The sequence below is a fragment of the Cervus elaphus genome, chromosome 11 (genome assembly GCF_910594005.1).
Source record: "Cervus elaphus chromosome 11, mCerEla1.1, whole genome shotgun sequence".
Taxonomy (NCBI): domain Eukaryota; kingdom Metazoa; phylum Chordata; class Mammalia; order Artiodactyla; family Cervidae; genus Cervus; species Cervus elaphus.
The window spans coordinates 12,519,310-12,532,047 of NC_057825.1; the positions used below are offsets into that span (position 1 = coordinate 12,519,310).

Below are 12,738 nucleotides of genomic sequence, written 5' to 3' on the forward strand. Positions count from 1 at the left end.
GAGACTTCCCTAAAGCTGGTCACGTCTCACCTGTCACCACAGCACTGTGTTTCTCCAGGATGGACAGTGCTCATGAGGAAGGTGCCGGCAGAGCACCCGGGGGACAAAGCCTGCGTCTTCTCCCCCCACCCCACCACCCCCCACGGGCCTGGCGCGCACGGCTGCTCAGTAAGTGAATGGACGAACGGGGAGGCGCTGCCCGCTGCTCACACACACCCGTCAGCCCACAGTGTGGCGGGCGGGGGGCGAAGTGGGCAAGAGCACGTAACGATAAAACTGGTTTTTACAAAGCGATGCTGTTTGTACCAAAATATTTAATGAATATGCTGTTAAAATAAAACCAACAAAAGAAACAGTAATACAATTTTACTGGTTTATATTTCAGTTCATAAAGTTGACACAGTGAAACTACCCTAGCACAACGTCCACACACCTAGTTTTAGATGGGCTTATAGCGGTTTCGGTAACTGAACAAGAACGACACAGAGAGCTGTGGGGGGCGGTTTGGGGGATCAGGGGTTGCCGCTCATTACCTCCCTTATCACCGATGACCTCAGCAAGTGTTAATATAGCCAACAGGAAAAGAGAGAAAACAACCCAAGTGTCTTTATATACAAACCAGTGCCTCTTGTAACCAGCTACCTCCACACTGCGCGCAGAGAAGACGGCAGAATCATCCGCGAGACAGCCTGTCAGCGTTATCACTATATAAATTAAAAGTCTAAAGTTATTTTTTAAAAAAAGGTGCTAAAACCCCTGTTCTACAGTTTTGAAGTGAGAACTTGCAGCCCTTCTGAGGAGCAAGGCTTGCGCTGGCCTCACCCCAGGGAGGGCCCAGGCAGGCAGGGACACAGGCCAGTCGGACGTGGGCCTCTTGGCATGTGTGTCTGCACAGCCTTACATTCACACACACTCTCTCTCTCTCACACACACACACACACACATACAGAGCTCAGAGTCTTTCTCACTTGTACAACCTGTTGTGCAAAAACACTAGGAACCTTGAAGTGAAGGTGCTCTTCACAGCTCTCGCGACAGCAGGGTGGAGTGCAGAGCCCGACAAACCTTGAGTGAAGTAAGTGCCCAAATAACCACATAATTAACTTGTGCAGATCAGTCCTGGTCTGGGATTTAAACACTGTCAGTTGGGTGCATTGGGAAAAAGATATTTATACACACACACAGACACACACACACACAGACACACACACACACACAGACACATTAAGCAAAATAAGATTTGTCCACGTTATGATTAATCCAGCCTCACAGCCGATCGAGTCACCCACCCCAGCACTGTGGAGTCATTTGGCAGCTAACAATAAAAACAACAGAAACTATGAGAGTTGCATAGAATTGATCAGAAACATGAATAATGCCAAACCAAAAACCTGTGCATTGTAGAGTTTAACAAAACTAGGTGGCTTCAACTACAACCATGAAACCCTCCTATTTAAACAAAGTGCTTCTCCATGTCTACCCGGAGGACCCTCTGCAGCGCTGGAGCAGACACTTGCGTTACTGATCCCCTGCCCTACGTCCCCCTGTATATATATATATATTTATATATATATATATATATTTGTATGTGTGTGTGTATTAAAAAAAAAAAAAAAAAGGTTTAGAAAAAAACCAACAGCCTGAAGATCCCCAAACTCTGATAACGTCACCTTGGACGCTGGGCTGGGAACAAGCTGACCTAATGGGAAGAGGCCGGAGGTCACACAGAGGAATGACGTTCAGAGAGTCCAGAGCGGCAGGCGAGTCAGCGGGCCTGTTAGTATCAGCAGTGAGGAGGGCCTCACGGGCTCTGGTCCACAGTGACCTCCCTCCCGACAGGCTTCTATGGATCTGACTTAGGGACATTCTGTCCTGGGACATGTCACAGAATCACACATCTGGCCAAAGAAGGCAACAAAAGGTGTCATGTTTTCTGAAGGGTCTGGAGGCAGCAGCTGCTCTCAGCAAGTCTCTTTCCCTTGAACCCCGGTTGCCGTCTTTATGGAGCTCAGTGTTCGGTTAAACCACGTCTTCTTGGCTGCCTGGACCTCGTTGAGGGCAAGGCCTAAATGGTGCTCCAAGTCCTGGAAGAGCAACAGTGGACGTGAGGATGCTGGTCTCCTGTGCAAATGGCACTGCCTCCCCAGAGCTGAGCCAAGGCAGCGAGTGTAGTCTGTCTCCTGAGACACCTATGGAATCCGCACCACCCCCCAACCCCCCCAGTTCTCAAAACTGGCACAGAAAGATCTGGAGGGCCTAAAGCTTTGGGACCTTTCCTAGTTAAGACCTCATCTTTTTATTGAAACAGCCTCCCATCTGAGCATCTCACCCTCCATCTATCGACCCACTGCACACCAGTAGTCAGGCCGAACGCTCTAGCTAAGAATGCATCATTGATTTCCAGCAAGCACCTTAGACGTCTAGACCTGCTAGCAAGACATGTGAGATGCTTCACTATCTGGGCAGGCCCACTGTGCTCCCTCTGTGCTGCTGGACATGCCATGCCCTCGGCTGGCTCAGTGTTCCTCCCCTTCACCAGCTGCAACCTCTCTTCACTCTCTGATCACAGACCTTGCCCTTGGTGAGGTCCTTCCTAATTATCCCGGACAGTCACCCAAGCCACATCTTAGCTCTGCAGCGCCAGCACCTGAAACAGGGCCTGGGCAAGCAGGTGTCCAGGTGGTGGATGCGACAGGAAGACCAGATCTTCAGCTTCGGCCCTAAACTTGGTTTCCTCCACGCTCGGTGCTCAGCACCTACTCTGCGCTCAGCACGGTGCTGACGGAACTAGTCGTGGAGTGTAAAGATGACCAAAATAAGTCCCAGTTTCTTCAGGAAAGGAGGCTCAGATAAAGGAGGTAATAAGTCCTAAAGCACAAAGCTGGTTAAGTGACAGGAGCTGGGACATAAAAGCTGGTATTGCGAAGCCCTCAGACACCGTGCTGAGCCCCTTCTGTGCATTATCTTTTTTAGTCTTCAAAGCAAACGATCAGAGTGACCCTCATCACCTCCACTGGCAGATGAGGAACCTGAAGTATGAGGAGGTTACTAACCCAACGTCAAAGAGTTCGGTAGTGCAGCTGCAATTTCAAATCATGTGTTCTCTCCTCCACCAGAAGGATTCCAAGTTTGATGGATAATTCTCATTATGAGAAAGCCCAATTCTTAGGACAGGCTAAATACTAATTAAATGTCCTCTAGTAAATAACAAGTAACAGGCTTCTTCCCAGGAGGATTATGGTCAAAGTTTAAAAGGGAAAAAACCCCCAAACCATCAATATCATTTCTGGGGTTTCTAGCCCCAGAAAATCATACCCTCATGCAGGTCTGGGCCACCCCGCATCAGGGGCAAAGGGCTGCCTGGGAATCGGAGGCTGCGACTGTTACCTGGATCTTACACTCTGCTTCCACCAGCTGCAGCTTGGTCTGTGCCAGTTCCAGCTCCATCTCTCTTAGCTGGTTCTTGAGTGTTTCCTTCTCCTCATCTGTATCCTCATCCACATCTTCCTTAGCGGAGCCCGTGCCCTTTACGCGCCCTTCTTTGTTGAAAAACTCCCGGCAGCGTTCACAGTCATCTACTTTTTGCTGAAATTGAAGGTCAGATGTGAAGAGACAAAGACGACGTGAAGGTCTGAGCATCTCCTTTCTGGGGAGTCTGGCTGAGCACTACAGCTTCTGAAAAACTATGTTCTTTTTGTAAATTGTTAGATGACCTACTGGAAAAATCACCTGGCGTTACACAGCAAAAGCAACACAAATATTCTTATGTCTTGATCCAGTCATTTTAAGTCTAGGAACCTTAGCTAAAAAAATGAAAAAGGAGCGACTAGATAAAGATTTATGTACAAGGAATTTCACTGCAGAATTAGAGAGACAAAAAAGGGGTGGGGAGATAAACTGTCCAGCTCCTGGGAGAAATTACATAGGATGTGCTGTATTTATACAAGGAAGCATGCACCCTTGAAAAAGTTTTTGAGGAATTTTTCATAATTTGGTAAAAATGTTATGGAGCTGGGTGAACTAGGACATGAAAATGTCTTTAAAGCATAGTTACAAATACATACCACATTTCATGAAAATAAGATAGCAATGACTGTAAGAAACATCATTTCATTTTCCTCTAAGAAAATATTCTGCCAGTGAAACCACAAAAACTATTGGTTATAAAATGTGTCCCACCTTCAGATGTATATTTGAAAAAAATGTGTTTATCTTAGACTGAAAGAAAATTTGTATGTTAGAGGAAATACAAACATTGAAAGAATGTTAATGGTGATGTAGTCTGTGGGTAGTAAGATTATAAGGCTTTCCGCCCCCCTCCTTTATTCGGATTTTCCATTTTCTTCAATGAACACTATTAGTTTTAAAATCAGAAAATGAATTTTGCTTAAAAAAATAGGTACTGCTGGTTAAACATTGCTTATGATAGAGGCCAACTATCATCTTGTTCCAGGTAAAATGTCGTTTCTTGCAGACATGACCATGAACTCTCCCACATTTCTGTCCACCCAGTTGTAAATATGTAAGTAAAGTATCTTTCAGTGAATTAGTCATCTTAGTAAAAGTTGACAAGTAGTCTAACAATAAAGAAAGAAAACATCAAGGTAAAAAAACTCTGAAACTGGCAACAATTAAAAACTCCCGTTCTCACTGTATCAGGGTCCATTATAGTAGGAGGCAGATGTCCCCACGCTACAGAAAAATGTGGGGAGTGGTCCCCACGGTACAGAAAACCATGGGGAGTGGCCTGGCCTCTGCGGCCCGCACCCTCAAGTGAAACCTGCTGCTCGCAGGACCCTTCCGCCTCAGCGAGGCACTGCAGGAGTCACAGACAGCACCTCAAGTCTCGGGGCTCCTGCATTTCGTCTTTTTACAAGTCAAGGTATCCAGAGGAGGAGGATGTACAAATTTATGAAGAAAAGGGACACTTGTACCTTGAGGTCTAAAGTCAGAACTCTCCTGGTCTGACCTGCGTCCCCCACCCAATGCAAAGAGGCAGAACACGAGCTGTCAGTTGCTGAGCCAGGTCCCGACAGCTGCCTTGTCAGGCACACATCAGCTTCTCTCACTTTTGAAATCCAAGCAGAATAGCCCCCTCTCAAAACGTTTTGTGCTGAATATAGCCATTAAATGAACTAGGGGGGATAAAATCTCTTTGCTAAATGAAGACTTACCCGAATTTTCTCAATCTCCACTTTATTAGCAGTCTGCTGCTTCTCCAATCTTTCACTCAACTGAGAACAAATCTAAGGAAACAAAGACAGTATTCAAATGACAGTCTCTTCAGCAGTGTCGTAATCTGCAGAGTCTGGGCTCGCGGTGAATTCTACAGTGGAGGCTGGACCATGAATAAGACAGTACTGAGTGGGAGGAGGGCAGATGACAGGCGGGCAGAGGGTCCTCTGGCCCTATCACCTTCACATCCATCGGCCCAGGACCCGCGAGAAGCTGTCAGCGCCACACTCGATGGTCAACGTTACAGACACACCAGACTCTGGAGCCAGCAAGAGATCCCAGGACAGAACGCACAAGGCCAACTCAGTTATGTTGTCAGAATGGACCAGCTGGGGACAGATGGTTCCACATCACAGGACCACACGTGAGCAGCCGGAGTCTGAGGTGCTCCCAAGAACCAGGGTGGCCTCCAGGGATTACGTGCCTGCTTGTGTGAGGGACCTATGGCAGGGGCTCCACAAACATAATCTCTGGACTCCTCACAACAGTTCTCCGGGAGAGTCCCCCTATTTTACAGCTGGGAGTCAGCACGGAACTCATCAGAAGCACAGGGACTCTGCAGGGCCAGAGGCCGAGTGGGGACACGTGGGGGTGAGCAGAGGAAACCCCTCACGCAGCAAGCACAGCACCCCGAGCACGTGGCCCACTTCTGGGGCAGACCCACCTGCTTGTAGTCGCCAATGATGGAGCTGTTTTTTTTAATCTCGGATTCGGCCTTGTCGAGCTCCCGCCGGCACATCTCTTTTAACTGCACACAGTAAGAAAAGCACAGGTGACTGACGGCTGAGGGGGACAGACGGGAGCTGTGTCACGCTGCGCGGACCCCACAGTCCCAGGGGGGTGCTCCGTCTGCTCCCCTCTCTCTCAGCAGTACGAACCCTACTCCTGATGCTGGGAGAGAAGCCAGAACATCCGACAACATCAAACCCTGCTTCAGGTGGGGCTCTGGCTGAAGTCCCTGCTGTCGGTGCAGCCCACACTGGGACCCTGAGCAGAGCAAACGTCTAGGAAAAGCTGACGGCGCTCCTTCAGCGCCTCGGGGGTTACGTGGGACCTGCCCGTCACCTCTCACCTCGGGCCGCCTGACTGAGATGAGAAGCGGGCGGACAGTGAAACAGAAGCAGCCTGCCCAGGGCGCAGACCCGAAGCTCTTCAGGGGCTGTGCTGAGGACAAGCCTCCCAGAGCTGGCTCTGTGGGGAGGAAGCTGTGGACAGGGCAAGTAGGGCAGGAGCCACACACCATGAAACGTCTGCTTTCCTTCCGAAGAAATGTGAACTTTTCTGGTCACACTCAGATGCTGACACACAGGAACGTCTGCCCCAGTGAAAGGGTGGGCTCTGCCTGTCTCCTCCTACATTTTAATTATTAAGAACCACTATGTTGCTTTATCCAGTAAATAAAAAAGGCCTTTGGAGAGAAACTCAAGCCAGTTGTCCACAGAGTTCTCCAAGGCCAATAGGAAGCCAGCAGTGAAATCCCAGCTCTCAAGCATCTGCAAGACACAGAGGAGTGTGGGAGAGGCGAAGCTCCCCGTACCTGAGCAGACTCTTCTTCCAGCCTTCTTTTCTCTTCCTCTGCATCAATCAACTTCTGTTTGGTCATAAGCAGCTCCTTGTTCAGTGCATCTGCCTTTTCCTCAGCCTGAAACGTTTGAGAGATGCTGTTACAGAAGTGAGAACTGAAAAGGGTCTGAATTACGCAGCATAGGCCAACTTTAGGATGATGAGGAAACTGATCCAGAGAGGGGCTGTGATACGCTCAAGGTCACACCGAGAGGACACTTGTGCGTAAGTGCCAGGCCGTCTCCCGCCCAACGCTGCGCAGGGCAGTGGCTAGGAGCTGGCCTTTTGCATCAGACAGCCTGGCCTCGACTCCCATCACTCCGTGACTGTGTGCCACTAGGAGGAGTCACAGAGAACCTGCCGGAGCTTCAGAATCTTCATCTGAGGAAAGGCGTGGAAAGGATTCTGCACAGTTCTGCTAACATGTAGCAGACACTCAATAAAAGACAGTCACCATTATTATGAAGACTCAGAATTCTGGTTTTCTTCTCTGAACTCTCAGTATTGTCTCTGCTTCATCAAACACGTTCTGCATTTTGCTATCGTTCTCATCTGACAAAGGCAGGCACCTCCTTCCTGGCACTCTCCTTTTCTTATCTGAAATGGCCATCTTCCACCCTAGTTTTTTCTATGGGTCCAAGTGAAAATGATACACCTGTACCTGCCCCACAGAGTCCATTACCCTTGAGTGTCCAATGGTAACTGAAGAATGAGAGACTGCAGCATGTGAGAAGGCAGGCAAAGAAATGAGGCAGAAGCTAGATATAGCGCGTCTTTGCAAGCTCCTCACATGCAGCTTCCTTTGACAATGGATGGTGGTTCCCTGAATTTCAACAGTTATGTCTGAGGTCACAGAGTTAAGTGTGTAAGAGTCCCTGCTTCTGCTACCACATCACTTCCTCAGACACGTATTCTTTGGGAGGCATAGGTCCCAGGGGGCTGTGGGCTGAGGCCTTAAGTGGAGAATCGAGAATGGCACACCATGCAAGTCAAAAAGCCATTCAGTTCAGTTGCCTAGTTGTGTCTGACTCTTTGTGACTCCATGGACTGCAGCATACCAGGCTTCCTGTCCATCACCAACTCCTGGAGCTCACTCAAACTCATGTCCATCAAGTTGGTGATGCCATCCAACCATCTCATCCTCTGTTGTCCCCTTCTCCTCCTGCTTTCAATCTTTCCCAGCATCAGGGTCTTTACCAATGAGTCAGCTCTTCGCATCAGGTGGCCAAAGTACTGGAGTTTCAGCTTCAGCATCAGTCCTTCCAATGGATATTCAGGACTGATTTCCTTTAGGATTGACTGGCTTGACCTCCTTGCAGTCCAAGGGACTCTCAAGAGTCTTCTCCAACACCACAGCTCAAAAGCATCAATTCTTTGGCACTCAGCTTTCTTTATAGTCCAACTCTCACATCCATACATGACTACTGGAAAAACCATAGCTTTGACTAGATGGACCTTTGTTGGCAAAGTAATGTCTCTGCTTTTTAATATGCTGTCTAGGTTGGTCATAGTTTTTCTTCCATGAGTAAGCATCTTTTAATTTCATGGCTGCAGTCACCATCTGCAGTGATTTTGGAGCCCAAGAAAATAAAAGTCTGTCACTGTTTCCCTTGTTTCCCCATCAATTTACCATGAAGTGATGGGACTGGATGCCATGATCTTTTGTTTTTTGAATGTTGAGTTTTAAGCCAGCTTTCTCACTGTCCTCTTTCACTTTCATCAAGAGGCTCTTCAGTTCCTCTTCACTTTCTACCATATGGGTGGTATCATCTGCATATCTGAGGTTACTGATATTTCTCCTGGCAATCTTGATTCCAACTTGTGCTTCATCCAGCTTGCCATTTTGCATGATGTACTCTGCATATAAGTTAAATAAGCAAGGTGACAATACACAGCCTTGACGTACTCCTTTCCCTCTTTGGAACTGGTCTGTTGTTTCATGTTCAGTTCCAACTGTTGCTTCTTGACCTGCATACAGATTTCTCAGGAGGCAACAAGGTGGTCTGGTATTCCCATCTCTTGATGAATTTTCCAGTTTGTTGTGACCCACACAGTCAAGGACTTTGATGCAGTCAATAAAGCAGAAATAGATGTTTTTCTGGAACTCTCTTTCTTTTTTGATGATCCAGCAGATGTTGGCAATTTGATCTCTGGTTCCTCTGCCTTTTACAAGTCTAGCTTGAACATTTGAAGGTTCTCGGTTCACGTACTGTTGGAGCCTCACTTGAAGAATTTTGAGCATTACTTTGCCACCATGTGAGATGAGTGCAATTGTGCGGTAGCTTGAGCATTCTTTGGCATTGCCTTTCTTAGGGACTGGAATGAAAACTGACCTTTTCCAGTCCTGTGGCCACTGCTGAGTTTTCCAAATTTGCTGGCATATTCAGTACAGCACTTTCACAGCATCATCTTTAAGGATTTGAAATAGTTCAACTGGAATTCCATCACCTCCAGTAGTTTTGCTCATAGTGATGCTACCTAAGGCCCACTTGACTTCGCATTCCAGAATGTCTGGCTCTAGGTGAGTGATCACACCATCGTGATTATCTGGGTCATGAAGATCTCTTTTGTATAGTTCTTCTGTGTATTCTTGCCACTTCTTCTTAATATCTTCTGCTTCTCTTAGGTCTATACCATTTCTGTCCTTTTTTGTGCCCATCTTTGCATGAAATGTTCCCTTGGTATCTCTAATTTTCTTGAAGTGATCTCTAGTCTTTACCATTCTATTGTCTTCCTCTATTTCTAAGCCATTAGTTACTGGCAAATTGCACATACCTGTGATTAAATGGGGTCCTGGATTAAGCCTGTCCTTGCTAGGGAGTGGCTTATCTTCTCCTCCAGCTCAAACCCAAGCAGCAACCGAGAGGGAAATGAGACTCAAACAACAGAGGAAATAATATGGAGAATGAAGTCCTGTTAAAGACTTTGTTTTCATTGAATCAAGAGAACATCCTGTCACCTCTCCCTCTCGGACCTGGGTAAAGCCTCTGAGCAGTAACCTGTAGCACATATATACATTCTCTCAGTTACTCATCATCACTCCCATGGGAGGTTAAGACTGATTCTAACAAGTATGGGACAGCTGGCTCATGAAGGGGGTCTTCTAACCCAAGAGTCTTCCTTCCCCACCCTGACTCCCAAATTTAGAAAAACGTTAGAAGGGCAAGTGATTCCCCCAAGCTCGCACAGCGGTGGGGCAGAGCTGGAGGCCATGTTTCAGGAGCTGGCGTGCTGTGCTGCGCCCCCTCAAGGGGAAAGTGCACACAGGCCCCTGGGGGGCGGACGGCAGTCCTCCGAGCGCGCCACACTCGCTGCACTGTCACTGCTTACACAAGCGCGTGAGGAGAGAACATGTGGGATAAACACAAATCCGCCACTTCTGGTCATGGACGACTAACCAGGACCAGACTCACCCTCCCCCTGTAAACAAAACACTGGACAAAATATACAAAGCTACCGTCTACTGACCCTGAAAACCAACGCAGAACTGTGGCTCCTGGGAGAAAGGAAACAAGCAAGGTTCTACTGCCACTCTGGGTTTCTGCCTCAGGGCATATTCTGGACCAAGGAGCAGGGTGAGGGGTTCCACACAGAGCATGCCTTAAAAACAAAGGGTTACGGAGACAGAGCCAGGGGCTGAGAGAGGCTGTGGCAACTGAAAGTTGTGGGCGAGAGCTCTGGAGGTGAGAGAGCTCCAGAACCACTGAGAGGGCGGCAGAAGAGAGAACACGAAATCATGAGAATACCCAATTAAACCAAAGAAGGCAGAAAAGGGGGAAAAAAGAAAGAAAAAGCAAATACAACAAATGGAGAACAAACAGCAGGGTGGTAGACTTAAATCTACCATATAAATACTTACATTAAATGTAACTGGTCTAAACATTCCAATTAAAAGGAGATTGTCAGACTGAATTTGAAAAAGCAAGATCCAACTATATGCTGGTGACAAAATCCCATTTTATTTTATTTTAACATTTGAATAGAAAATTTATTACTTTCATTTTCCAAGTGTTTTCTTTTTCTATCGGGGAAAAAAAAAGAAATCTTAAGGACAGTTGTCACTTGCTGCCAAATTGAGGGTAGTCTTTCTCCGGTGGTTTAGTCGCTAAGTCATGTCTGACTCTTGCAACCCCATGGACTGTAGCCTGCCAGGCTCCTCTGTCCATGGGATTCTCCAGGCAAGAATACTGGAATGGGTTGCCATTTCCTTCTCCGGGAAAATCCCATTTTAAATATAAAGACATAGATATATTAAAAAAAAAAAGAATGGAAAAGGATGTACCATGCAATACTATGAAGACTAGAATGGCTATATTAATATCAGACAAAGTAGATTTCAGAACAAATCAATGACAAACAGGGACATTACATAACACCAAGAGTCCCTCCTTGAAACTTGAAATGTAGTCATAAAGTCAAATTACAAGAAACAAAAACTGACATAACTGAAAGGAGAAATAGATTAGGGCACAGAGTTACACATTTCCTCACTGTTCTCTCAGTAAGTGACAGAATAAAGAGAAAAGCGGCAAGTCTACGGAAGATTTATCAACAGTGAATCAACTTGATCAAAGTGATGTTTATACAACACTCCACCTACAACAACAGGATATACGTACTTTCCAAGAACATGTGGTACATTCACCCAAACGGATCATGGAAAGTCCTAAAATAAGCATAAATATGCTTTTCTTGTCGTTGTTCACTCATTAAGTCCTGTCTGACTTTTTGTGACCTTAAGGACTGCAGCATGCCAGGCTCCTACGTACTCTGCTATCTCCCAGAGTCAGCTCAAATTCATGTTCATTGAGTTGGTAATGCTATCCGACCATCTTATCCTCTGTCACCCCTTCTCGTGCCCTAAATCTTTCCCAGCATCGGGGTCTTTTCCAATGAGTCGGTTCTTTGCATCAGGTGGCCAAAGTAATAGAGCTTCAGCAACAGTCCTTCTAATGAATATTCAGAGTTGATTTCCTTTAGGATTGTCTGGTTTGATCTCCTTGCTGTCAAGGAACTCTCAAGAGTCTTTTCTCTGGCACCACAATTTGAAAGCAAGAATTCTTCAGCACTCAACCTTCTTTATGGTCCAACTCTCACATTCGCGCATGACTACTGGAAAAACCACAGCTGTGACTATAAGGACCTTTGTTGGCAAAGTGATGTCTCTGCTTTTTAATACACTGTCTAGATTTGTCATGGCTTTTCCCCCAGGGATACGGGTACCCACTCCAGTATCCTTGCCCAGAGGAGCCTGGTGGGCTACAGTCCACGGGACTGCAAAGAGTTGGACATGACTGAATGGCTAACACTTTCACTTCCTTCCAAGGAGCAAGCAGTTTCTAATTTCTTGGCTGTAGTCACTGTCTGCAGGGATTTTGGAGCCCAAGAAAATAAAATGTGCCACTGCTTCCACTTTTTCCCCTTATATTTGCTATGAAGTGATGGAACCGGATGCCATGATCTTAGTTTTTTGACTGTTGAGTTTCAAGCCAGCTTTTCCACTGTCCTTTTTCACCCTCAAGAAGCTCTTTAGTTCCTCTTCACTTTCTGCCATTAGAGTGGTACCATCTACATATCTGAGGTTGTTGATATTTCTCCTGGCAATTTTGATTCCAGCTTGTGATTCATCCAGCCTGGCATTTCACCTGATGTACTCTGCATATAATTTAAATAAACAGGGAGACAATATACAGCCTTGTTGTATTCCTTTTGAACCAGTCAGTTGTTTCATGTCCAGTTCTAACTGTTACTTCTCGACCTGCATATAGGTTTGTCATGAGACAGGTAAGGTGGTCTGGTACTCACTCCCATTTCTAAGAATTTCCCAGTTTGTTGTGACCCACAGACCCGCAGACCCTGGTATAGCAGAGTCAAAGGCTTTAGCATAGTCAATGAAGTAAAAGTAGCTGTTTTTTTCTGGAATTCCCTTGCTCTCTCCAT

General features: G+C 46.6%; 1 protein-coding gene across 3 annotated transcripts in view; it reads right to left on the bottom strand.

Annotated features, from left to right (window-relative positions):
* Nucleotides 1-294: 294 nt before the first annotated feature.
* Nucleotides 295-12,738, bottom strand: part of RABGAP1 (RAB GTPase activating protein 1) — a 162,921-nt gene continuing 150,477 nt past the window's right edge. For all 3 annotated transcript variants that reach the window (XM_043916904.1, XM_043916906.1, XM_043916905.1), the window contains 5 exons: nt 6,773-6,877; nt 5,900-5,983; nt 5,175-5,246; nt 3,388-3,585; nt 295-2,084 (listed from right to left, as the gene is read on the bottom strand). In XM_043916904.1, coding sequence (XP_043772839.1) covers nt 1,962-2,084; nt 3,388-3,585; nt 5,175-5,246; nt 5,900-5,983; nt 6,773-6,877 — 582 coding nt within the window. In that variant the 3' untranslated portion in view covers nt 295-1,961. The remainder of the gene's footprint in view (nt 2,085-3,387; nt 3,586-5,174; nt 5,247-5,899; nt 5,984-6,772; nt 6,878-12,738) is intronic.